This window comes from Sciurus carolinensis, chromosome 6 (assembly GCF_902686445.1).
Source record: "Sciurus carolinensis chromosome 6, mSciCar1.2, whole genome shotgun sequence".
Classification (NCBI taxonomy): Eukaryota; Metazoa; Chordata; class Mammalia; order Rodentia; family Sciuridae; genus Sciurus; species Sciurus carolinensis.
In genome coordinates this window covers 107,780,674-107,807,736 of record NC_062218.1, presented here as the reverse complement: position 1 = coordinate 107,807,736, position 27,063 = coordinate 107,780,674, and the positions used below count along the sequence as shown (strand labels likewise).

The 27,063-nt window shown below is 39.9% G+C and overlaps 2 protein-coding genes across 3 annotated transcripts in view; one reads left to right on the top strand and one right to left on the bottom strand.

The window, feature by feature from the left end:
- Hmgxb3 (HMG-box containing 3) overlaps positions 1 to 10,338 on the bottom strand; it is a 59,559-nt gene extending 49,221 nt beyond the window's left edge. Inside the window, exons 1-5 of one of the 2 annotated variants that reach the window (XM_047555079.1) lie at positions 9,847 to 10,338; positions 6,805 to 6,943; positions 5,752 to 5,926; positions 2,264 to 2,761; positions 822 to 920 (exon numbers count right to left, since the gene is read on the bottom strand). In XM_047555079.1, coding sequence (XP_047411035.1) covers positions 822 to 920; positions 2,264 to 2,761; positions 5,752 to 5,926; positions 6,805 to 6,941 — 909 coding nt within the window. In that variant the 5' untranslated portion in view covers positions 6,942 to 6,943; positions 9,847 to 10,338. The remainder of the gene's footprint in view (positions 1 to 821; positions 921 to 2,263; positions 2,762 to 5,751; positions 5,927 to 6,804; positions 6,944 to 9,846) is intronic. The other variant, XM_047555080.1, reaches the window with a different exon arrangement.
- Positions 10,339 to 10,421: 83 nt separating this feature from the next.
- Positions 10,422 to 18,136, top strand: Tigd6 (tigger transposable element derived 6). The gene is made up of 2 exons (XM_047555083.1): positions 10,422 to 10,559; positions 14,321 to 18,136. Exon 2 carries the CDS (start codon positions 14,404 to 14,406, stop codon positions 15,979 to 15,981), a length of 1,578 nt encoding a protein of 525 aa, XP_047411039.1. The 5' UTR covers positions 10,422 to 10,559; positions 14,321 to 14,403; the 3' UTR covers positions 15,982 to 18,136.
- Positions 18,137 to 27,063: the final 8,927 nt, after the last annotated feature.

Below are 27,063 nucleotides of genomic sequence, written 5' to 3'. Positions count from 1 at the left end.
AAGCAAGAAAAAGAAATAAGGAATTCAGATCAGAAAGCAAGATATAAAAAACTTCACTAATAGACAACATGATTTTCTCTGTAGAAAACCCAATCAAATCTACAAAAAAAAGCTATCAAAACTAAACAAGTTTTAAGTTGTAATACACAGCTCCATATTAAAAAAAAAAATCAATTGTATTACTAAATACCAGCAGGAAACAATCAAATATTGATAAAGTTTTTTTAAATATCACTATGACAGCATCAAAAAACATGAAAATATTTAGGGACAAATCTCAGCCCAGATGCTACAGTGTGTGATGGAAAAAATATCAACTAAAAATCAAGAAACCAGAATCCTGATTCTGGCTTGTTTGTAATCAAGTGGCCTTTTTCTTCTCTGGTTCCTAATCTAAATGATAACAACATTTAATTACATCAGTGGCTCCTTGATTTTTTGAAATCATGCATGATTCTGAAAACTTGATAAAAGCCCTGGAATCTGTTCCAGGAAAATGCTCTCTAGCAGTCTGTATAAAACTTGAGGGAATTCATGGATTCTGTGAAGCTCTATAAAACCCCCAACTGAAGAACACATGGCCCAGAAAATCCCTGAGACCTCTGCCAGTTCCAGTTGTCTAGCAGTCTAAGTGTCTCTCTCTCTCTCTCTTTTTTTGACGCATTATAATTACATGCAATAGTAAGATTCACCATTATGTATTTGTACATGCACACAATATAATTCAGCCAATTTCATTCCCCAGTCTAAGGGTCAAAGATTTTTTAGAAAAACTTTAGAAGAGAAGAGCCCTAAATGCCATCAACTCCCCACATACTGACCAGTTTGATAGAGGTGGGATTCTCCATAACTGAGTAGGCAGGCAGAGGCAACATGATGTACTGTGTGGCTGGTGCAGAGGAGCTACTCTCACTGGAGTCCTGCAGACAATGGAGAGAAGGACAGCTTCATTGAAATATGGTACAGAACACCCAGGGCCACCCATACCACTTGAAAACTATAAGTTCAATACTCATAAGTAGTGCACTTATTCAACATGCACATGAAGAAACAAATCTATCATTACCCCCAAATTAAAAGTTTAATTAGGAGCAAAGAAAAAAAAAAAAAAAAACTACACCACAGAAAATTTGCTATCCTTGTTTTACTTATGAAAAAGCGAGGTTCCAAGAGTCTTGGGACTCCTAACATCATATAAGCATTGATAGAATCCAATTCTTCTAATCTTATCAAACATTAAATTATTTTTTAACAGTACTGGGGATTGAACCAAGGGTCTTGTACAAGCTAGGTAAGCATTCTACCACTAAACTACATCCCCAGTCCTTTCTTTTAAACTTGATTTTAAGACAGGGTTTCGCTAGACTACTCAGGCTGGATTTGAATTTGCAATGCTGCCTCACCTCAGCCTCCCAGGTAGCTGGAATTATAGTCAAGCATCACCACACCCTGCTTAAAGCACCCCACTCATCTGCCTTAACCAAGTCCATGGTCTGCACTGATGCAACAAATAATAAAAAGAATTATTAGACCTTGCATAGATTTCTTTGTAGGGTACCCTTCCTCTAACCAGGACAGAAGGGTTACAACAAGTTGGCCTTTTTAGATTTAGTAGGACTCCCACCTGTCTAAGGACACTATCCTAACCAGGGCAAAAGAGGGCAAGCTATACACTGGAGCATGGTAGCCATTTTCTGACTTTCAGAGACCAGTTGTAGAATCAGTAAAACTGCTGCTTTTCCCCTCAAATGAGCACTCTTAGGCTAGCAGAGAGAGACTTACCTCTTCTTTTCCAGCTACTAGTCCCCCATCAACCTGGCCTTGAAGAAAATATCTTTCTTCCTAACCCATCTGTACCCAAGACCTTTTAATAATTCTCATATACAGTTCCAGGTGCCATGTTTGTTGAAATGTACTTTAGGAATACAAAATCTTGACTGGTATTAATAGCTTGACAGGTCTTGGTTTTGACTCACGAATACCATGTCCAGCTCTCCTGCTAATGAACCTCATGTACTATATTACATGAAGAAAATTCTGGTTAAGCTGGGCAAAGAAGTATTAATATGAGTGCCTGAGAAACTGAAGAGAACTATGGAGCAAGCACAGAGGTCAAACATGTTCAAGAGAACAATAATCCCACCAGAAGTTCCATATAAGCACTCTTATCATAACCACTGCTCCAAAATCGCACTGCATGGTGCTGGGTGCCTTTTTAGTAACTCCCAGATAAACCAAAGACATCAGTACCAAAGCCACTTACCCTCATGACTGTCACCACTGAAACACTCTCCCCCACCTGCGAGTGGGGCACAGCCAGGCTTCCAGTGGGGAGGTCTGATGAACCATTCACTAAGGTCTCTTCAATTACCAGGCTTGTCTGGTAAGGCTGGTGGTTCTCCCCTACTTCTAAGGAAGCCTCCTCCAAAAGTACATCCTGGCTGAGTATTTCTGAGGTGGCAATCTCTTGTACAGCACCTGGATGAGCAAGGGTTCCCACCTCCTCAGTCAGGGCCTCCATAGCCAGGCATTGCTCTGCCATGCCAGCATGGCTGGGCATTGTCTCCGGGGCAGTGCTAGACACAAGAGGAGGTCCTTTCGGGGACATCTGGTTCGGAGCCACACATAGCTCTAGCTGAGGGCAGCTCCGGTCCTCCTGCAGGCTGCTCTTGGGGATGATGATATAATCTGAGCGGGGGAGGATCTTGCGGAAACCTGGGATGTCCGGAACCACAGCAGTCAGTGCAGACAGCTTAGAATTCTGAGGATGAGGAAGCCAGGGAGAAGGGGACAAGCAAATACAATGATAAAGATAAGAACATACAGATACATATTTATTAGTTCACTTTTTTTCTGCAAAAGGACTAGAAAGTCTACATTCCCTTAACTAAAATTAGATAGGGCCAGCCTCTGTCGACAGTAATGTCATCTTCACTTGAATCAATGTAACTTCTTGGTCAATGACATAGGAAACACATAACACTGACTGAACTCTGGACAGAGCACTATTCTTGCATATAAAACTATAAGCTGGAACTCCAGGCCTGGCATGGTCTTGAGCAAATACTTTCTTCTCTTGAGGCCTCAGTTTCCCCATCTATAACATAAGGGAGTGGAATCTGGCATTATATGAGTCCTTTTTGAGCTTTGACACTTTAGGATTCCAAAGTAGTATATAAGCTTTACCAGAATATATAGTGTTCAATAAAAAAACCTAAAAGTATAAAATACAATCCAACAGGCCAAGCTGGAACTCAACACAAGAAGTCAGGATTCTGACCTTACTGGTTCTCCGAAACTTGCAAAAAAGAGGATTAACAGGTCAAAAAACTGAGAAAGTATCATGAGAGAGAGTATGTCTAGCAGGGGCTCCATGATAAGGTCCTAAAAATAATAAGGGGAAAAAAAAATAACACTGACCTAGTACCTTAAGGTTTAGAAAATGCTTTCAAACCCATCCTCTAATTTTACCTCAAAAACACTATCCAATTAGGTGACACTATTATTACTCCCATTTAACACATGAGGAAACTCAGGATGAAGGAGTTAAACTTCCAAAACACAAATTTATTAAGTTATAAAGAACTGAACTCTAAGCAAGCTCTTAAGATCAAGAACAAGACGACCTAGGACTAAAAATACAACCCTGCATAGTTAACTGGCACCAAGAAAAGGGTATTTTGTTTCATTTTTTCAACTTAAAAGTGAAAGTCATTTAATAAGGAAAACAGAAATTCAAAGTAAACAGTGAGAACTGAAATTAAATGCAGCAAAAAAATAATTTCAGAAGCATAGTTTAGAAGGGATGCTAAAACCAATTACAAGAATCCTTAAAAGCAAGAAGTCAATAAGACTACTTAAAGCAAAGGAAGCACTCAGAAATAAAAGTTAAAAGACACATTCAGATGAAACATGAAAGCAGACAGACTGATTCCTTTATGGCGCCTTTAGTGGAAAGGAGATGAGGAAACATTCTTTAGTCAACCTTTGAAGCTGGCAGATTAAGGGAACAAGACTAAATGGTAACAAATACACAGGATGATTTGGACTTAAATCCAAGCACAGAGAAAACAGAATTATCTGGATGACATTAGTTTTACAGACTGGAAGGAATAACACTAGAACACTGGACCCTTGGCAGGAGACCTAACGGGCTAATGAGGATGCAGCCTTGCCACCAAAGGCTCTGAGAGGCTACTAAGACAGGCAGGCGGGAGGCTCTCAGCCTCACACAAGGCAATCTGAGAGGACAAACAGTACATAAAGCTTCACCCAGCCTTGGCACATTTTAGATACTCAATAAACATCACCCTCACTCTTCTGGTTATTGGACATTTAATTGACTCAAGAGTAACAATTACTGAAAATGCAGAATGTGCCAAGGACTCATCAGGTAGGTGATTTCATTTTCTTTTTAAACATTATGAGTAGGTACTAGTTTCATTTTGCAGATTAAACGAAGACTCAAAACAAAAGTTAAGTGATTCTTCCAGGATCACTCAGCAAGTCAGTGTCAGAGCTATTCATGATCTTGGTGGTAGTGGTGGAGATGGGTTAAATTTAAATGAGCATATGGATAAGGAAGAATCACTGCAGATGACTGACTTAAAATTTTTACTGTCTTAATAAGAATCTACATCATCAGTGTCTAGTTTTCAAAACCAAATCATTCCAGGATTAGATGAAATTTTCATCACGGACAAAAATATTACATTGGTTGGGGGGATGCTGGTGCCTGAACCCTTGATTTCACATATGCTAAGCACGTTGTTTGCCACTGAGCTACACTCCCAACTCCAAAGATTGCCAATTTTATAATAGGGAAGCCAAAGGGAATAGGTTTTCTTTTCTTAGCCTCTACCTCCCCGCCCCCGCCCCACAGGGATTATTTCCCAGACTCACTGCTTACAAACAAATCATCTAAAAGAGGTACAGTGACATCTTCAAGAGTGTAAGTAAAATGATCGTGGTAGATGGACCTAACCTGGCCTGTTCTTTTATATACTTGTTGACTTCAAAAGAAACCTCTGCTCTGTATTATCAAAAAAGAAGTTAGAGACAATTGTTTCTAACTGGAGCTCAGATTTAAAGGTTTCAGCTTACAAGAGAAAGGTTATTTTTTTCCTGCAGGAACTTCAATTAAAAAAAAAAAATAGCTGTTTAAATAGCTGTCAATGTTTTTTGTCACTGTGAACAAGAAATAACAAAATGGCTGACAGACATGAACCTAAACGCTTTCATGATAGTTCATTCATAACCACCAGAAGTAACAAAAGAACCCCATCCTACACAAAGCAACAGTATCTTACCTCTAACCATGCACACCTAATTCTTGATTATAGTTGACAGTAGTTAGTACAACACAAATTAATTATACCATACTCAATTTTCAATATGAAAACATATCAGAGGAATGTCTTTGTAAGCTATTATATTAAAAGAAAATACCACTAACTACCCGTGAGGATACAGGGCTCCAAGTCCTACTAAAATTCAGAAAAGGAACCTAAGGCTCACTGCAAAAACCCTAGAAAATGTAAGCTTTAGTACTGTTGTAACCAAAGAGGAAAAGAGAGTACAGAGAATCATCAAAATGGAAACAGACAATATGAGAGTCAAGAAAGATAAAATGTAAAAATTTTCCCAAGCAAAGAAGACAAAACAAGAAAACAAGGTGGTTGGTCTCCCCAAGGCTCCCCCCAACCTTTGAACCAATGGAGAAATTATCTGGAAAAAAAAAAGGTTACTTACAGGATCCAAACCTTCTTTCTCTAGTTTGGCTTTCTCCAAGTAGTAACTCCTCTCAGCCACGCTGAGAAGTCTCCAACTCTCACTAATCTTCTTATTGATCTCAGACTGGGGCAGGTGAGGGAGCTCCTGCTGCACTTTCAGGTAGATGTCATAGTAGTATAGAAGGTAAGCAGACCTGAGGAAGCAACCACTTCTTCAGACCGTCCCTTATTCAACCACTATGTACTATAACATTAGAGGTTTCGTAGTAAAGAGGTTTACATAAAAACTCAGCATCTCAATTCAATGCACTTAATAAAAACTGAAAACCAAGAAAAGAAACATTTATAACACCCCAAGAGGATTTGAGGTGGGCAAAATGAATAGTAAAGACAACAAGTTGTTGTTCTCCCTTCAGAAGCCTGGAAGCAAGGCTTCGTTTGATGTACTTTTCCAGGGACCTTTCCCCCCCCCCCCCCCCCCCCAGGAATGATTGGCTTTAAAATCAAAGATAGTCAAAGAAAGATACAGGTATCCTATCATACCACTCAGGGCAAGGTTACCAGGGGGCTCATTGCCCAGGCTGGTTATCACTCATTCTTCACTCCTCTACGTGGTCTCTAGTCATTTTACCTCCTGAAGGCTGAGAAAGCCTCAGCAAGAAGCATGCAATGTTCACACTTAAGAGGGAAATTAGAGTTACAATCTAGATAGTCTCTACAGATGTCACTGGTACTATTTATAATTCTGATTTTATTAATGCCTTATTTTAAATATATAAACAATGGCATAGTAAAAAAAATAATGTAGCTCTTTTGTACATAGTTTCTACCATCTGTCTGGTGCAATTTTTTTGTGACAGCCTGAACACATAAGCAAAGTCTGGCCAGAAACAGCAAATGTTGGCATACATCCAGCCATTTTCCCCTTTCCAGTTCCCTCCCCCCACATCCCAATGCCCGTTCAAAGACTTCAACAGTTGCACTCTTAAAAGAATTTTAAAGTCTTCTTCAACACAACTCTCCAGGCAATAGGTGTATAAATTCCAGCAGCAACCTAAACATGTTGGCAAACCTGGGTTTCTTGGCCTTTTCTCCATGTATTTTATACTTTTTCTTCTTCTTAGGTGGCCCAGGAGAGGTATAACAGTAGGCTTCCTCAATTTCCTCCATCACGACAGTTACCTCAGTACCATCATATGATGCATCCATGGCTACAAGCAAGGAAAATCAAACACAAAGTTTTTTTAAATCTACCCTAAAAGGAGCAACAGTCTGCAGATCCAATAATTCCTTACTCTATCAGGGTCTAAAGGTTTAACCATTTCCCAAACTCAGCAGATAATAAGCACATGGGGTACATGTTAAACATACAGATTTCAAGGTTCCACTTCTTCTGAATCAGAATCTCTAGAAGGTATGGAAACCTGTATCCTTAACAAATATCTTAGGTGATTCCTCTGACCAGATACTCATATTCACTCATGGGATACTGTAATTCTTCAACTCAAAGACTTATTAATCCCACATTATAAGAATTCCATATAGAAACAGGTAAAAAGACTACCTGGCCAGGAGTCAGAACTTCTTACCCTCTCCCTCACTATGCTTCATCAAGTTAAACAAACAGCTTTAGTGGTTCATTAAAATAATTCAAACATGCAATAAGGCCCTATATGTCAAAGATTTCTTTACATCCTGCCAGCCTGTGTGATTTGGGGGCAGATCTTTTAACTGCTTTAGGTTCAGTTCTCTCATATATAAAAAGAGATATCTCACTTACCTCCCCATAGATTTACAGTGATAAGACTCAAAAGATCTAACAGACACACTCTATTTGAAAACATTCAATTGTTATACAAATAAAAGCATTCATTATTAAAGACAATTATCTGTAACTGAGATACTTAACAACTTGCCCAAGGCCACCAAACCTTTTTAATTTTTTTATTAAAAAATTCAACTCCCTGATCCTTTTTACATAATGCTACATTGCTATTGGTAACCCTCTCTACCAGAACTGTCCAATAAACCCCAACGGAAATGATCTACTCTATGCTGTCCAGTATAGTATACACTAGTCACATATAACTATTAAACACCTGAAATATGGCTATTTAGATGAGGAACCAGGCTAATTTTGCTTTATTGAACTGTAATTAATTTAAATATCCATACATGGCCATACACTGGCCAGTACAGTGGTAAAATACTATACAGCACAGATCTAAATGGTTACCTGGTAGACCAACATTAGCTCTCTGGAGCTGGCCCCAAAGCACAATCTACTAACAGCTTTTATGTCTAGGAAAAAACAAGCATAAAAAACTGAATGCCTAGCCAGGCACAGTGGCGCACACCTGTAATCCCAGTAACTCAGGAGGCTGAGACAGGAGGATCCTAAGTTCAAGACCAGCCCCACCAACTTAGTGAGGCCCTAAGCATCTTAGTGAGACCCTGTTGTCTAGAAATAAAAAATAAAACAACACCAGATATGGTGGCACACAAATATAATGCCAGCGACCTGGGAGGCTGAGGCAGGAGGATCACAAGTTCAAAATCAGCCTCAGCAACTTAGCAAAGCCCTAAGAAATAATGGGACCCTGACTCAAAATAAAACATAAAAAGGGCTAGCTCAGATCAGTGGTAAAGTGCGGCTCAGTGGTAAAGTCCCTCTGAGTTTTAAAAAAAAAAAAACCTGAATACTTAGGTCCAGAAGAGTTCATTTATTTGTGGTCAAATTCTAGGTGGAATTTAACAATTAAATACTTGAAGAAGCAAGGTTCCTAGAAACCACTTGAATTTCCTGAGAGGAATAATCGTTGCTCATGAAAATCTATCAGAAGGAAATTTGGATTTCTGGAAAAACAAACTTGTGGTAGGAAACACAGGACTATGGGTAGTACAAAGCCCATCTGCATCTAATTTAGACCTCCCTCCACAAATGATAAGGCATCTGACAAGTATAATGAGCAAAAGAGGTCTACACATGGAGCCAGCAGACCTGAATCCAACTAAATTCTTACCTAATGACCTCAGACAAGGGCATTCCACACCCACATTTCAGTTTCTCCTGAAGAGGATGAACTTAGTAGCTCCTAACCTTTTGGGAGTCAAGAATTCTTTTGACAAATGTGAAAGCTAAACTCCCTCCCTAGAAAATGCAGAAATACAATATTTCACCTATAATTTTAAAAAATAAAGATATATACCCCAGATTATGAACATATTATTCCTAAGGTCTTTTATAGTTATCACTAAATGATTCCTCTTCGGCCCCTTTCCCCCAAAAGGTCTAAACCAAGAAAACAAAAACTTGCAATCTGTTACAATGCAATCAGGGAAGAGAATACAGTCCACAATTTGACTGGGTAAACAAAAGGCAAAAGGGTTAGGGAAGCTAGAGTTCAAAGCAAGGACATGTGGGGGCAGTGCTTTTTTTGTCCTTAAAATTTACTTAAAACCCTTGCAAAGAGGATCAGTACCTCCAAGGGAACATATATAAAGGATGGCATGTAAGATTTTAGCACCAAGGGCAAAACAAGTTAAGAACCAAAGTCATTACAACCACCTTTGGAGCAGGAAGAGACTACCCTGGGCTTTTGTTTTACTCTCCTATTCTAAGCCTGGGTCCAAGTGTGTTTTCAACAGCTAGGCCTCAGTGCATGGGTGCAAAAAGAGACAGGATAAAATGAAGGTTAAAGCCAAGAGTTCTAGAGGACAGAAGAGTGGGTACTAATGTTGTTTCCATTGTTTAAAAGCACAAGCACAGATTCCTATGATCTTAAGATCTATATGCCCTCTCCAAACCTTAGTTTTCTTATTTGCAAAACACAGAGAAGCAGCACTTGAAACAGAGACACTTTCACTGTCCCATCAGATCCTCGGAATCTCATTAAGATGGCCTTCTGACGGCTCAACCATGGGCCAGGTTTGACTCTGGCCTTCTTTAGCTCCCTCCCTGGGTCTCAGATGTCTCAAAGGTACGGGCTGAGAGAAGAGGAAACTAAAGCTCACTGGTCCTACTTTGTGAAAGAGACAACCGAAGCTAAGAGCGACGGCACCCAGTTCGAGGTCGCCAAGACAGGGCGGCGTAACCCTTGTAGATCAGACTTACCCCGAGGAGCGTGCTGGCCGCGCGGCTCACATTCCCGGAGGCGCCTGGCCCAGGGGCTAGACGAGGAGGCTTGCCCGCGCACTCGCGCTCCCCGCTGTCGGAGAGAGGCGGCTCCAGTCGTGACAGCGGCAACAAGGAAGTGGAGACGAGGGCTCGCGCGCGCATCCCGGGTACTGGAGGAGCCCCGGCCCCGCGGCCCCGCCCGGTGACACACGGCGCGGAGTCGCGACCACCCCTCTAACTCCCCTCCTCGAAGTCGCGATATGGGGTCGGGAAGGGCGAGTGCAGAAGCTCAAGTTCACTTTGCAGGCTTCTCACCGACGCCTGCCGAGGACCCCGGGGGTCAAGCCCCGGGGAGCCCGAGAAAGAGAGCAAGGACACAAGTATCGCCGTGGCAATAGTCCGGAGGTGGCAGCAGCAGCAGAGACAGCAGCAACAGCACACGGATCGCCAGGGAGACCCGTCCCGGCGGCCCTCGCGGCGCACCGGAAGTGGCTAGCGGCGCGTGACTGCGTGCAATCACTCGCGCAAGCGCAACAGTCCAGCCCTACCTGGGGAGCGGACCCAAAGGAAACGTTTAGAGGCTTGGAGTCGGGCTGTTAAGACTGACGGACTGCTTCCGGTCAAAGGTTCCGGGCGGAGGAGGAAGCTGTGGCTGCCGGCTGTGGACTGCCCGGCCGTTCAGCCCCGAGGCACTGCTGTGGGGCGTTCAGGTAACAACAGGGGCGGGGCTGTGCTGCACGTGAGGATTAGAGCCCCGCCTCACGTCTCAGAGCCACGTGGGGTACTGGGGAGCCTATCGCGCCACCCTCTCCAGAGCAGAGCCCAAGGCCTCACTCACCCCAGCTCTCAGTCGGCCCCTCTTCATTGAAAAGAGGGTTGATACTTAGTGCTACATCAAACCCCACTCCTCACTTAGGTGATCTGCCCACAGTCCATCTCCACTGTCCTATGGACAGTAAGGATAATGAGTTCCTCGAGTGAATCAAACCAAGTTCCTGAAGTGTAGAAAGGCTCCGGGAATCAGGGATTGGACTGGATTGCCGCCCATGTCGCATATTGTGCCATATTTGAACATGTTCCTGCACGACCCTCACTGTTTTTCGAATGTAATTCCGATCTGCTTTCTTCTTTCTGTCATCAACCTCCCAGCCACCATCATCTCCTGCCTGAACTTCCCCTCTTGTCTCTCTACAGTCTGCTCCACTTCCACTCGTCTCTATATAGTCTGTACACATAGCAGCCAAATTGATCTTTTTGCACTGTAAGTCTTATCAGGTAACTCGCTGCTTAACATTTGCCAATATCTTGTCTTTCACCTAGAGTAAAATTCAAACTTCAGGATCTGGGAGTATGACTTAGTGGTAGACCATTGCCTAGCATGGAGGAGGATCTCCCAAGAAGAAAAATTAACCAAACTTCTTAGGTTGACCAAGACTTTGGTTTGACTCCTAACTTCATTCTCTTTCCATGCCTCATTTCAATATCAGTAATTTTCAGAACAAGTGATATAACATTATGTTGTGTTCAGAGCATTAACTGTGTTTGAGCCTCCCTGTATTTGAATCCTAGCCCTGTCACAAGTAAGCAGTATTAAGTATGTAAAGTTCTTCACAAATTGTTTAAGCAGTAGTTGCTCAATATTTGGTTCCCATCTCAGTAAATGGCATCACAATCCCCTGGATTGTTCAGGCTCAAACCAGAAAGCTAAGAGTTATCATTGACTCCTCTTTCACCTTACATCCTCTCCACTTACAAGGTCTACAAAAACCAGCCCTCAGCTGATTACTTCTCACCATTCCTATATTACTATTTGAATCCAAACCACACCATCTGTTGTCTGGACTCCTTTTTTTAATTTTATAATTTAATTTCGTTATTCTGTTGGAGGTCGAGCCCAGGGCCTTGCTTATGCACTCTGTCATTGAACTACATGCCTGCTTTTTCTCCAACACCTTTTAATTCCATTCTTCACACAGCAACTTTTTTTTTTATATCCTACAGTAGTTTCCTGTTGCACTCAAATTAATATCCAAACTGCATACAGTCCACTAGACTATCCTGCTTTTATCTTCAGATTTAGGACCACTACTTAGGAAAATGGACCTTACCTATTAGTTTTCCACCCTACAAAAGGATTCTTTCTAAAGTGCAAATCCGATTGTGTCATTCTATAAAAACCCTCCGAAGGCTGCTTTATTTATTTATTTATTTTATTTGTGTGAATATGTGTGTCTGTGGTACTGGGGATTTAACCCAGCAGTGCTCTATTACTGAGCTACATCCCCAGACCTTTTTATTTTTTATTTTGATACAGGGTCTCACTAAATTGCTGAGGCTGCCCTCAAACTTGGGATCCTCTGGCCTCAGCCTCCTGAGTTGCTGGAAATACAGGTGTGTGTCACCGTGCCCAGCTATCCAAAGGCTTCTTACTGCCCCCAGGATCAAGCTAGAATCCTAACTAGGCCTTTGTGATTTGGTTCTGCTTTTCCCTTCCTGACCATGCCTGACCATGACATTTTATTTTCTATAGTAATTCCTTGCCTTAACACATATTTCCTTCTCATAATTCCAGTTCATTTCTTAAGGCCTAGCACGTTGTTTCCTCTTTGAAGTGCACTACCCATCCATGCACCATCCCAGTTGATTATTTCTACTTCCGGGTTCCCATAGTACTCTATAACCTCTGTTATAATATTTCTCACACTCGGGGCTTATCTTCCCTGTTTCCCTGCTTCTCCTTTTGGGCACTATGCTTCCTCTCTATATGGCTGGCACTGACACAGGATACCATGATTGGAAAGATAGATGTGTGGAGATGGTGTAAAAATCTGTCTTTGGGAAGGGACAGTCACTACATAATCTCACAGCATCCCCTCCTGTTCTTTGAGGACTCATGATAAAATTAAGCAGGCAATTACCAAAATTGCTATTGCTGAATAATATTTTATTTGACCAGCCTTGGCGGAGAAAGTGTTTGTTTTAAATTCTTAAGAGCTCTGGACAGGGCACACAGTCCACAAAACTCTCCAAATATCTTATCCCAGTTCTACTCACTTATGTCACCATCCTGGTTTCTAAAGGCATTTTTCTTTGGAGCACCTATCTAGGGTTCAGTACTTCAATTTGGAAGGAACTTTAGGGATCATCTGATCCCATGGCTTGCAAATATGGAACATATAAGAATTACTCTTAAAGCATTTCAAAATTTTGTATTTCCTCATAGAAATTCTCATTCAGTAGGTCCTGGGTCAGGCCTGAATATCAGATTCTGATATGCCCTACCTGATTGAGTCCAACCTCTTCATTTTAAAATGGGAAAAGAGGCCCAGAGAGGCTCTAAATTATAACCTGCCCATCACTTCTGCTATCATCTTTTGCCCAAGTTGTCAGTAGTAGCAACTCAGTATCTTAATTGGTCTCTTTGCCCCATTGATCCATTTTCCACATAAAGAGTAGAGTGGTCCTTTTTAAATGCAAAACAGATCATGACCTTCCCTCCCTATACAGTGAATTTCTATTGCACTCTGAATAAAATAACTCCTTACTATAGCATATTTGGATGGTCTGGTTCTCCACCTTTGTCTAGACTTAGAATCATACAAATTGTTAATTTCCCTGAATACCTCAAGCTCTTTCCTGATTTTGAGATTTTAATGATGCTGTGTCCTTTGCTGGATTCCCCTTTCCCTTATTTTTCATGGAGATCTCAGCTTAAATGCCATCTTCTCAGTGAGGCCACCCCTAACCACCCTTTATACATCTTCCCCCTTTATTCCCTGCCATAGTTTGTTTCCTTCATAGCACTTAACCACACTCTAATTTTTTTTTTATTTATCTGTTTACTTTATTGTTTGTCTCCCATCATGTTTTTTATTTCCTAGGGGCAGAGACCTTGACTCTGTTCATCACTTTATCCTTGCTGCTTGGCACCTGTAAACATTCATTAAATGAATTTTTCCAAGTCAAATGGTGAAAGAGCTTTGAAGAGCTCATTTTGATGGAATTTTAAGCAGGACTGTGGAGTGGCAGATGCAGCACTAAGCTGAGTCAGGAAATCTAAGCTGCAAGAATCTTAGTCAGCCCCTTCTCCAGGGCTTAGTTTCTCTATCCATAAAACAACCTGGATAAATAACTCCTTGAATTTTTACACTGCATTGTTATTTGCAAAGATCTTTCATCACCTATTTTAATCTGTTTATAGCAGGTGAAATAGATATTGTTATTCCCATTTTTACTGAGTCTGGAAAGTTTAAGTAAACCAAATTATCTGTAAAATCCCTTCTGCTTCAAATATTCTATGAGTCTGTGGAAGTACTCTACTACTGACAAAAAGTCAGTAGCATGAATCCTATCTTCTCTTTACTTTGACATTATAATTTCCTCATAGGATTTTTAAAAATCTGAACCCACCTTTAAAGGGGAAGTTCATTATCTTTAGGTTCTGATATATACTCCCATTATGTCTTTTCAGTTTTCCACACTTGTGGCAAAATAAGCTTCAAGAAGGAACACTGACAATCCTGTTAGTTGTGGCCCAGCCCTCATCCCCTGGAAATGGCAAACAAGGGGAACAAGAAGCGTCGGCAGTTCTCCCTGGAGGAGAAAATGAAAGTTGTAGAAGCTGTTGACTCAGGCAAGAGAAAAGGTGATGTGGCAAAAGAATTTGGTATCACTCCTTCTACATTATCTACATTCTTAAAGGATCGAGCCAAATTTGAAGAAAAAGTGCGAAAGTCATCAGTTGGACCCCAGCGGAAAAGGATGAGGAATGCTTTCTATGATGACATCGATAAGGCTGTTTTTGCTTGGTTTCAAGAAATCCATGCCAAAAACATTCTTGTGACTGGTTCTGTGATTCGGAAGAAAGCACTAAACTTGGCCAACATGCTTGGCTATGACAATTTTCAAGCAAGTGTGGGTTGGTTGAACAGATTTAGAGATCGCCACGGAATTGCTTTGAAAGCTGTCTGTAGAGAGGATGGTGACAGGTTAATGAATGGTCTAGGAATAGATAAGGTTAACGAGTGGCATGCAGGGGAAATTATAAAACTAATTGCTGACTACAGCCCAGATGATATCTTCAATGCTGATGAGGCAGGAGTGTTTTTCCAGTTGCTTCCCCAGCACACACTTGCTGCTAAAGGGGACCATTGTAGAGGGGGCAAGAAAGCAAAGCAGCGGTTGACAGCACTCTTTTGTTGCAATGCTTCAGGGACTGAAAAAATGAGACCATTGATTGTTGGTAGGTCAGCCAGCCCACGCTGCTTCAAGAATGTCCATTCCCTGCCTTGTGATTACCGAGCCAACCAATGGGCATGGATGACGCAGGACCTGTTTAATGAGTGGCTAATGCAAGTAGATGCCAGGATGAAGAGGGCAGAACGCCGGATCCTCCTGCTCATTGACAACTGTTCAGCTCACAACATGCTTCCACGCTTAGAAAGGATTCAGGTGGGATATCTGCCCTCAAACTGTACTGCTGTCCTGCAGCCACTGAATCTTGGAATAATTCACACCATGAAAATGCTATATAGGAGTTACCTTCTAAAACAGATCCTCCTCAAGCACACTGGTAATAAAGATCAAGAAAAAGTGGACATCAAGCAGGCCATTGACATGATTGCTGCAGCATGGTGGTCAGTCAAGCAGTCCACAGTGGTGAAATGTTGGCAGAAGGCAGGCATCATCCCTATGGAACTTACAGATTCTGGTGCAGAAGTAGTAGCCAAAGAACCAGACATTGCTATTGAAAAGTTATGGCACTCAGTGGCTATTGCCACATGTGTCCCAAATGAAGTAAATTTCCAGGACTTTGTCACTGCAGATGATGATCTCATCATCTCCCAGGAGCTGGTGGATACAGAGATCATCCAGGACATGGTGACTGGTAAAAATATTGGTGATGCTGGAAGTGAAGATGAGGAGGAAGAGGTTTGTTTACCAGAGCAGCCAAAAATCACCATCACAGAAGCCATCTCAAGTGTACAGAAACTTAGACAATTCCTTTCCACTTGTACAGGGGTTCCTGATGCCATTTTTGGACAGCTAAATGGAATAGATGAATATTTAATGAAAGGAGTGACACTTAGTCTTACTGATTCCCAAATTACAGATTTCCTCCAAGCAATGTAATGTAGGAATTAACTGCCTCTTTTACTTTAGAAAATATTTTTCAAGAATAAAGATTTCTTTAGATATGATATTGAACTAATTTAAGTAAAGCAATATTATTATGACAACATGCCAGTACTCAGAGATAATCAGGAAACTTGAACAGAATTTGGGAATGAAATTTGGCTAATGTGTGTGCTCCCTTTTGATTAATCCAGTAGTTTTCAAATCTGTCTGTAATTAGGAGCACTTGAGAATCTTCTAATAATCCCAAAGCCCAAGCCATATCCCAGATCAGTTAAATCACAGTCTCTGTTGATGTGTCGTAGGCATTTAGTAGTTTTGAATCTCCCCAGGTGATTCTAGTGTGTGCCAAGTTTGGAAACTTTTGAAGTAACCACAGGAAAATCAAGTACTTTATGGACATAGAGCCAACTACTTCCCAACAAGTCTAGGTCAGTGGTTTCCAGAGTTTAACTCACATCAGAATCATTTGGAAGACTTGTTAAAGCCCAAGAATTTTGAGTTCTACCTTCAGAATTTTGTATTCAGTAGGTATCGGGGGATCCCAAGAACTTGCATTTCTAGTAAGTCCTCATCTGATGGTCCAGGGTCCATACTTAGAGAACCACTGACATAGCTGGGTTCTAGTACCCCCTCTTCAGATGGCCTTCTAAGTGCTCTCTGTTGCTGTATTAAAAAAAAAAAAAAATCAGCTGTTCTTACTTCAGGGCTATTTAATTCCTTTATCCTTTCTGCTGATTTTTTAACTCTAGAACTTTTCTAGCTATCCTCTTGAATGCCCCCCAAATTATCCAGGTTTTCAATAGACGTACATGTGTTTGTGCCCAAGGAATTAACAAGAGCCATCTAGCCCACTAAAATATCTTGTAGAGCTTTAAACATAATTATTAGGGAGCTGGAGTACAGGGAAATAAAAAGCATAAAAGAGACATGGATATGCGCTAGGACAGAAGGTATAATAAAGAGAATCCTGTTAATCAGCATCACGGGGGAGACCATACAGCCCAGCCTGCCTCTCACTTTCCAGACAGGGTGAAAGGAAAGTTTGTTAGATGACTCCTGTAATGGTGTTTGGATCACACCCTGATTTGGATTTTTCTCACTGTTCTTCTCAATCCCTGTGGATAATCTAATCTGTACCATATAGTCAAAATGAAGACATACATTTTCCCTCTACTAAGATTGTTCCATAAATCACCTTTTTCCAATTGCACTTGTTCTTCAGAGAAGTCAAAGTTAATTCTAAGTTATTTAAGATTATATGAATTTATAATCAAATTTATATCAAAGTTTTTTCCCTATAAAGAAGGCATTCTTTTTTTCTTCTTTGCAATACAAAGGATCAAACCTAGGGCCTCACCCATGTCAGGCAAGTGCTCTACCACTAAGCTACATCCCCAGCCTAGAGAAGACATTCTTAATATTCTTTATAACTCTAGTATTTATTCCTGAGAAATCATATAAATACCATTTCATTTTTAGAAGGTACACCCAGTACCTGTTAATGTGGTTGTGGTTTTATTTTTCAACCTGCCCCCACCCTGGGTAAATTTTGTAGATATTTCAGAAACACACAAGAATTCATTTTTCTTTCTGCAGTTAACTGAAACATATAAAGCAGATTACTCATAGAAATTATTGCTTCCATATTGAACAAAACAACAAACATGAAAAAAATAGATGCTTACATAGATTTTTAAAAGCTTATTTTGGATATTTTTCCTTTCAACAAATTAGTATGAGAATTTAGAAGTATTATACATATTTTAAATTAACACTTGGGAAAGGAAAACAATGTCTACTAGCCAAATCCTGTGGTTGTATCTCATCCTTAGCTCTTCAATTGCCCTCATCATCCTCTTGTATCATTGACACATTTTGTAATCCTTTCCCTTACCTTTCTCCTGAAGTCCCTCCTGTACATTTTGTTAGGTCTGTTGGCATCAAACAGTGTCCCTTGCCTAAGTGTGTTTGTTGGCTCTCAAATGCCTACAGCAATAAAAGACCGGTTTTAGTATCCTGTGTAGTTGAATGCAATTTCCGACACAATTCAGTGAGTGTGATGCTCCCATTGTCATCCATTCCATACACATTTCTGCTTCTGTGCCTTTGCCAAAATGACTTGCCCTGCTTTCTGTCAAGTTAGGCCATACACATTCTCCAAGAACTAACTTGAGCCCAACATGGTGGTGCAGGCCTGTAATTCTAGCTACTCAGAAAGCTGAGTCAAGAGGATTCCAAGTGCAAGGCCAACCTCAGCAACTTAGCAAGACCCTGGGTCAAGCCAGGCATTGTGGTCCATGCCTATAATCTCAGTGACTCAGGAAGCTGAGGCAGTATCACAAGTTTGAAGCCAGCCTCAGCAATTTAGCGAGACCCTATATCAAAATAAAAAATAAAAACAGCTGGGAATGTGGTTCAGTGGTAAAGTACCTGTGAGTTCAATTCCCAAAACTGCCCCCACAAAGACTCTGTCTCAAAATTGAAAAAGGGCTAGGGATGTAGCATCCTGGGTTCAATCTGCTGTGCCACAGGGGAAAATAAAAAAACTGGAATTCTCTTTTCTTGAAGACTCCAGCAGCTACTCTATTCTTTGCCCTCATCCATTGGTAGAGATTTATTGTCTCTACCACTCGCTTAAGCACTTAAATGTTTTCTTAATGTTCTGTGACTCTTTAATTAGACTAAGTTCCATGCAAGCAGGCACCAGTTCACTTTTGTAACCTAATGGTGCCTAACACTGTGCTGGGTACATCTTAGGCATGTCAATAAACAGTGAAGTATAAATTGATACACACATGTAGTGTGTCAAAGCCACCTTGTTTTTTAAAGCAGCACTGATTATATTAGAAAATGGCTTGGTGAAAGGGAGTGTAGTCTATATGAAACGGTTTGCACGATTTTTCTGTGAATATCATCACCTCAAATACGATTCCAATCCAAGGTATAATCTGTTCTTTGATAATGAAGAAGTCTAATATATGGAGTTAAACCTGTGTCCTTCCACCAAAGAATCACTGCAGTATTTTCTTTCTTTCCCTCTATTTGTACACAGAGAACTTCAGTTAGAAAGGCCTTATCGACATGCCTTAGAGTAGGTGTTTGGTACATATTGTGCTTAAACTTTTTTTCCTAAAAAATAAACCTATCATTCTTGATTTAGTTAACATCATGGTGTATATCTCAGAGATGAAAATCATACTCCATAGTCTTTTGCAGTCTAATTTACATTGGCTAAGGCTTCGATTCTAGTGGGCATTAGGGTTTTTGACTTGGTACTCTGTTTTTTGAATTAAAAGTGGTTGATATTATCCCTTTTTGGCCTGTTCTTCTCATTAGCCCCTCTGTGGCTTCTTCCTGCATCTCTGGTCACACCAACTCCATTTCTGCCCTGGTTGATTAACCTTCTCCATAGGTCAGAATACAAGGATTCAGTATCTACCTCAACTGTGTTGTCATGAGGATTAAAAGATGTGTCTGGAACAGACTGCTCTTTAAATGCTATCTATAGTCATTACTATCTATCCCTATTTGGAACTTAACCACCATATAGAATCGGGGACTGGTTTTTATCAATTCTTCCATTAGCAGATCTTGGGATTCAGTGTTGCAGATGGTAACTCCCAAGAGTTTTCTTTGTTACTCAAGAAGAACTCTTTCATTCAAAAGGAAATTTAAGATTGATTGCTTATCATAGTTTATGCAGTTTCACTTATTTCATCTTTCTAATAAACATAATACAAAAGCACAAATAGGCTTAGATAATTCAATTCCAAGGTTACAGACCTGTTAAGCTATTCGTGCTGAGACCTTATTTCTTGGAATGTGGTAGCGTGTTTGGGCCACCAGAGGGCATAGGTGGGCTACATAACAGAAACAGTTTAGTTTACAAGATACCTTAAGAACAGCCAGCCACTTAGATGTGAGATTGAGAGGGAAGACAAGGAAAAGGGGAAGAGACATAGGATGTGGGACTTGTCCAAACATCTAACAAAGAACAAACTGCTTGGGACCAAAAAATCTACCTCATTACACCTTTTCACTAGAGACTTTTTCCAACCTATTGATATGAAGACAATGTTGACTCTCTGAACAGCTAGATGTGCTCTAGAAATGAGTCAGTGTTAGAGAAATAATTATCCACCAAACATATCCATTTGAAATAATTTATTGGACCTTATAATGTAGCTATCACTGGCCATAGGAGCTCTAAGGATAAAGTACATGATCCTACCCTCAAGACTATCAGTTAGGTGGTGCACAGTGGCACTTGCCTATAATCCCAGCTAGATGGCAGGCTGAGACAGGAAAATCTCAATTTCAAGAATGGTCTTGGTAACTTAGGAGGACCCTGTCTCAAAAGGAAAAGGTCTGAGGATGTAGCTCAGCAGTAGAGCACTTGCATTGCATGTGTGAGACCTTGGTTTTAAGCCCTGATACTACAAAACAACAACAACAACAAAAGATAGATGAGTGGTAAATAGCATTTGAGTGAATAAGCATAGACTAAACAGAGGGGGAGTCCAAAGGAGCACCTAAATGAGAGGATAGAAGTTCTGTAGGAAATGTTCCAAGAGCAAAGAATATTTGTTAAGTATCTAGAAGGAGATATAGGGAGGTAGGCAGATGAAGCCAGGAGGCATCTCCTGGCAGAACAGCATAAAAGGCCTGTTGTTCAGTAAATGGCCTGTTTGGGAAACGTAAGATCAGTGGTTGGTATGTTAAGCAAAGAATGTGATAGGACAAGAGGGTAGAGGTGTAAGTAAGGGCAGTTTTTAAATCTTGTTAGCTAGACTATTACTTTTTTATTTATCCTGAAAACACTGGAATTTGAATCACTGACAAATAGCAAAGGTCAGGTGTTTGTTTTTAATACAGTGATTGTGGATGGCAGAGGAGCAGATAGTTATTTAGGCTGTCGCACATCCTGAAGAGAAATAATGAAAATTGAGAGCAGGAACAAGATGTTAGATTTCATAGACACAAGGTAGATAGATGGATTTGGTGTGGGAGTTGAAGAGACGTACTAGGGAAAATCCCAGATTTCTAGCTTAAGTGGCTGGGTCATGCCATGATTAGGATAGGTTAACAGGTGCAGCTCAGTGGTAGAGCACTTACCTAGCATGTGTAAGGCCCTGGGTTTGGGTCCCAGCACCAGAAGGAAAAAAAAGGTAGATTAACAGAAGGGAAGACAAGTTTGTTTGGAAGACATGTTGCATGTGAGATATCTCTGGGTATCCTAGCTGAGCTGTCCAATAAGATTTATATATAGATAAGCTAGTTGGGGTTCTAGAAAGGTCAGGCTAGAAATCTTTTTTTAGCTGCCATTAGCCCAGAAAGTAAGTGGAGCCACAGATGTGGAGCTCTATAAGCCAACCTTTTTATAATTGTGTATGCATACCTGCACATGTAAATATTTCTCCAAGAAAAGTCACGCTTTCATCAGTCTCAACTGGATCTGAAAAGAAAAAATTTAAGTAATGGTTCTATATGAAGAGGCCATGGATACAAGCATTGAAAGGACAGATGGGGAAGCAAAGCTCTCCAGAGTAGCCAAAGAAGATGCTAGAGAATTGAATTTATTTGACAGGACTCAGAATGCCCGTGCTGTCTGGAGACAGAGTACACACAATGGGGAGACTACTGAGTCCAATTCCTTCACTCTGTGAGACAGGAATAAGGTCAAGGTGAGTATGCCTCCTGCAAAAGGAGGACTAAAAACTGTCCTTAGCCTTGTGCCCACAATCTCACTTCTTAGGGGTGGGGGGAGGTGAGGGCTGGGGTTGTGGCTTAGTGGTAGAGCACTTGGCTAGCATGTGTGAGGCACTGGGTTCGATTCTCAGCACCACAGGTAACTAAATAAGATCCATCAACAACTAGAAAAAATATTTTTTTAAAAAAGTGAGCATCTCACTGTATAGAGGGAAAAGAGGGGTGGGAGGGGTAGGGGGGAAGGAAAAAAATAACAGAATGAATCAAACAACATTACCCTATGTAAATTTATGATTACACAAATGGTATGCCTTTACTCCATGTACAAACAGAGAAACATGTATCCCATTTGCTTACAAAAAAAAAAAGTGAGCATCTCCCAGGAAAGGCTTCATGGCAGGTACTAGAGAGAGTGGTGGTATAGATTCTCCTTTACAACGCATGCTCCAGTTAGGAGTGCCACTCTCGGTTCTCTCACTTAAGTCATCATGTGTTAGCTTCAGTTTGCTGATAGGGAAAATGTGGCCCAAAGATCACTTGCTCAAATTCAGTAAGGACAGTAATAAAACATGAGTCACATATGGGTTTTCTGATTCTAGCACAGTACAGGAGTCATCAAATGTGAGAACTCAAAAGGGTCCTCAAGCAACCTAGTCCTTCCCCCTTCACTGATGGAAAAACTGAGTCCCCAAAGGTAAAGAATTAGGTTTCTTTATGGTTTATGTCCTTCTATAATGACAGATACTATTGTTATAGTTGGGAAAAATTACTGAATAAACCATTCTTCAAATGTAAAGAGACTGTACTTTAAAATCCACTGGTGCCAAAATGGTTCTCAACAGATCCCCAACCCCACACAAATGTAATGAGAGTGATATTTATTAGAGTAACAATTTATTAGCATACAAAAGAAATGACACCTCTGGACCTCAACACACATAATCTTACATTAAAAAAAAAACAAAAAACAAAAAAACAGGGCAAACATATCCTTCCAGCAGAAAGGACCTGCTATTAACCAACTCCCCTCATTTCCAAAGGCTATATAATACATCATTGACCAATCCTTGTCTCATAAGGTGGTCAAAAAATGACTTACAAGGAATAACATGAAGGCACCCACTTTAATTAAAAAATATGTAGTACAAACATGTTCCTAAGTCATCAAGTCTTGAAAAACGAAAGGTAAGATGGAATTCGTTCACCTGTTAAACTGATATTGTCTTGATTTGTATATAAAGTTGAAGGAAAGGTAGCCTGTTTTGGTATTTTCACATACACACTTCTGAGAAACAGAAGCCATGGCAATATCAGGACTCAAATTTCCCAAGTGATTTGCATTGAAACGGCAAGAGCTATTTGACTCCAGGTATCTCATTTTAGAGATGGGGTACTGAATAGCAAAGAGAGATACCCCCACAACAAATTAAGTTCATTAGAGCTTCAGATAAAAATCTATTCAGGCCCAGGTCTGCTTACTTGCAGACTTACAAACAGCATCTCTAATTTTAAAAAGACATTTGGTGTTTTCTTCATGATTCAGTCTTCAGAATTCAATACATTCTTCTATTTTACACCAAGATTAAAACAAAAACATAAAATACACACCAAATAATGTTTAGTGTAATGTTTACTTTCTTAACAGTACTTAACATGTTTCCTTTAAAACTGAGTTGCCAATTTAAAGAAAAAGTTTATTAGGATAAAAATTACTTTATAAAAATAAATCTTTCTCACTCCTACATCTAAATTCTTCATTCCTAAGTTACTTTTTTTTCTTTAACCTTGAAAATTGGGCTGGGGATGTTTTCAGTGGTAGAGTGTTGTCTGAAATGCACAAGGGGCTGTATTCAATCCCTAGTACCACATTAAAAAAAAAAACTTAAAAATTTACTTTTAACATTTCAACAGTATTTTAATATAGGCTATAACAAATAACAAACCAGCTGGTTTATTATTTTGTCCTATTCCATTTAACTTTTATTTTTGTAATTCAGTCATCTAAAATCTTTATGCATAAGTGGGGGAGGGGCATGGTGGCACATGCCTGTAATCCCAACAGCTGGGGAGGCTAAGGCAGGAAGATCCCAAGTTCACAGCCAGCCTCAGCAACTTAGTGAGGCCCTAAGCAATTTAGCAAGGGCTTGTTTCAAAACATAAAAAAAGGGATGAGGACATGGCTCGCTGTAAAATGCTCCTGGGTTCAATCCCTGGTACCCCCCAAAAAAGTGATGGGGGCATATTAGTTCAAAGCTTTAAGTATTCCAGTTCCCATTTCATCCTTTTTGCAGTTTTTGAGCCCAGTTTTAAATAAGGCATCACTAAAGTAAAGAAAACACTGGGGCCACTAAAGAACAGAAAAATTAAGCAAAATCTAAGTCCTATCAACTGGATTTTTACCATCTTCCTGTGGAATCTTTCTGTAATAGACCAGGGGTTATCACTGGCTCCTGCTCAGCCCTGTCAAGCCTCAACTCAACACTCTCTATAAAGCACATTCCTAAGGGTCCAGAGTGAATTGAGTACCATAGTAAGCAACTGGCCCAAGGGTCCCTGACTCCTAGGTAGGTCCTCAAAAATATGAGGTAATGTCTACAGTAATGTAAAGAGAACCTACAGTCCATCTCTGACAACACATGGAAAACAATTCATTAAGAAGGGTCACAGGACTTGAGTTTATCACTGTAATTTGGAGAACTCAATTTAAGTTCCCAAGAAATGCACTTCATCCCTTTTCTTAAGATCAGGGCTAACCCTGACAATGTGGTTGTTTTATTTGTTAGGTACAAGGGATTGAATCCAGGTGTGCTTTATCACTGAGCCATATTCCAGTCCTTTTTATTTTGAGACAGGGTCTAAGTTTCCAAGGCTGGTCTTAAACTTGAGATCCTCCTGCTGCAGTCTCCTAACTTGGGATTACTAGTGTGTGCCACACCACCCAGCTGACAATGTCTTCTTCAATGACAAATTACTAAAAGAATACCACAGCAGAAAATTACTGTTCTTGTTAAAATGTAGTCATTAATATTTTAAGTCTAATGAATGCATCTAACAATTCCATACATTTTTAAAGTTCACTGTTTACCATATTGTACATCTAACAATAAATTTTGATAATATCTCTATTGCTTAAAAACTAAGCCAACTGTCTAAATCAGAAAACCTTACCAGGCTTGGTGGCACATACCTGTAATCCCAGCAAGTCAGCAGCCTGAAGTAGGAGGATTGCAAGTTCAAAGCCAGCCTCAGCAACTCAGCGAGGCCCTAAGCAACTTAGAGAAACCCTGTCTCAAAGCAAAATAAGGGATGGGGATGTGGCTCAGTGGTTAAGCATCCCTAGGTTCAATCCCCAATACCAAAAAAAAAAAAAAAAAAAAACCCTTGTTTTCTTTTGGATCTACTTTACAAAGACCAATTAGATATCAATCTTATTACTGTATCAGAATCACATACAGTACTGGAGTCACATAGTTTACAGTGCTCCAGAATAGCTCAGACTAGGCTTTTGCCACAACTTGACAATGCGTCTCTCAGCTCTTTCAGCTGTGGTGAATCTGACTCTTCCCTTCTAAAACCAGAACCCAGGTCTGACCTGCTCTCAGAGGTGTGCTTCTACTGTGTGGGGTTTACTGGGAATTGGATTCTGTTCAGTTGGGTCCCTTCCTTTTCACCCTTTGTTGGTTAGAGTCTTTTCAGTGATCTACTCCCATCACTGTTTTCCTTGCATAGTATATCTATTTGTGCATTGCCAGACTCCACTGCTCTGGTTGTAACAAATTTTAAAAATCAGGTTATAAGAGCTTTAAATATCAAATTTATGTATAGACTATAGTTCAATTAAATAACCATTTTAAGATACAGATTTTGTATACTTGTAAGTAATGAGAAAATGCTTCATTTAGACTCTCACATTTAGAATAAGCAAAATAATTTTGTATCAGAAACAGTTTTCAAACTATCAAAAAATAGCCAATAAAAAGGGCTGTAGGTCAGTGATAGAGCTCCCCTGGGTTCAATCCCCAGTACAAAGAGAAAAAAAAAAAAAATACACAAATATATGTATATATATACACACACACATTAGTTTTGGGTGGTAGCGGCAATGGCAAATTAGCCTTTGATTCCACATCTGATTCTTTTATATATCAGCAATCAAGAAATGTTAACAATTTGCAAGTATATGCAGACCTCAAGTCCAAGTAAAAGATAAAACAAACTCTAGTGAAATCTTAAAAATATAAATGGTTACTAAAAGCAGAATCTCGTTTACTCTTGATTATCTTGGTAGGAGAGGTGCAAACCAGAACATTATTCGAGAATTTGCTCACTGCTTTTTAAAGCTCCAAAACTGTTCATACCCACATGTGAACTAAAAGTTTAGGCAAAGGGCAAACCCTGTCATCCATCCTAAGGGATTTTCCAAATTCTGAGCTAAATGAAATTCTTTGGCTACGCTGGTATTGGATTATAAAGTTGTTGTAAACATGTACTCATTACTCTGTCAGAGTATTTGAATCTATAATGATCTCAATTCAAACCTGACTTGGGGAAGGGACAAGAGGGGATAAAAAAAAAAAACTGACCAAGATACTGTGATTTGACAATTAGTATTCATAAGGCTGGACAGAAAGGGCATCAGGGGGAAAAATTCTAAAAGGATGTCAGAATTTAGGATGTTACATCTAATCATAACATCAATCACCTAGAAAACAGAAATCTAGATTTTGTACTCAGAAACTGCTCTGTCAGGATAATGGAAAGGTATTTTTCCATATAAACAAATGGGAGAGTTCTACCAATAGAAAAGCAACACTGACAGTTTATGGAGCAAACAGAAAAGCTAAAAAGAAAAAAAAATGTATATATACACATGTATGTCTCATAAGAACATAAACATTTAAAAGCATCCAACCCACCTCAATAGAAGCCCTACATATAAGGCTTGTTTCTTATATTTAAAATTGTTTAGAACATAGAAAGCAGCTAAAAAATTATTTTGTACTTTGGTATTCATTATTTTGTTTAAAAGACTTGGTTACATGTTCAAATATCACATAAATTAGTCTTCTATTCCTAACTTTGGACAACCTGCTTTTTCTTGCCTATGAAGGTCCAAATATAGAACTATAAGCTTTCAATGTAAGATATTCTTACTTTTCCAAAGAAAGTATTCCTCAATTGGCAACTTGCGGCCAGTGACCATAAACAATACTCCCACATTTGGGTTTTTACAAATGTGCTTCTAAATTCTTTTGTGTAATAGTTTTAGACAATTTGAAGAGTTAAAAGCTGTATCAACAGACATCTATGGCAGTAAGCACCAGCGTTGTTTTCACTAAAACACCTACAAAATTAATTATTGATGTC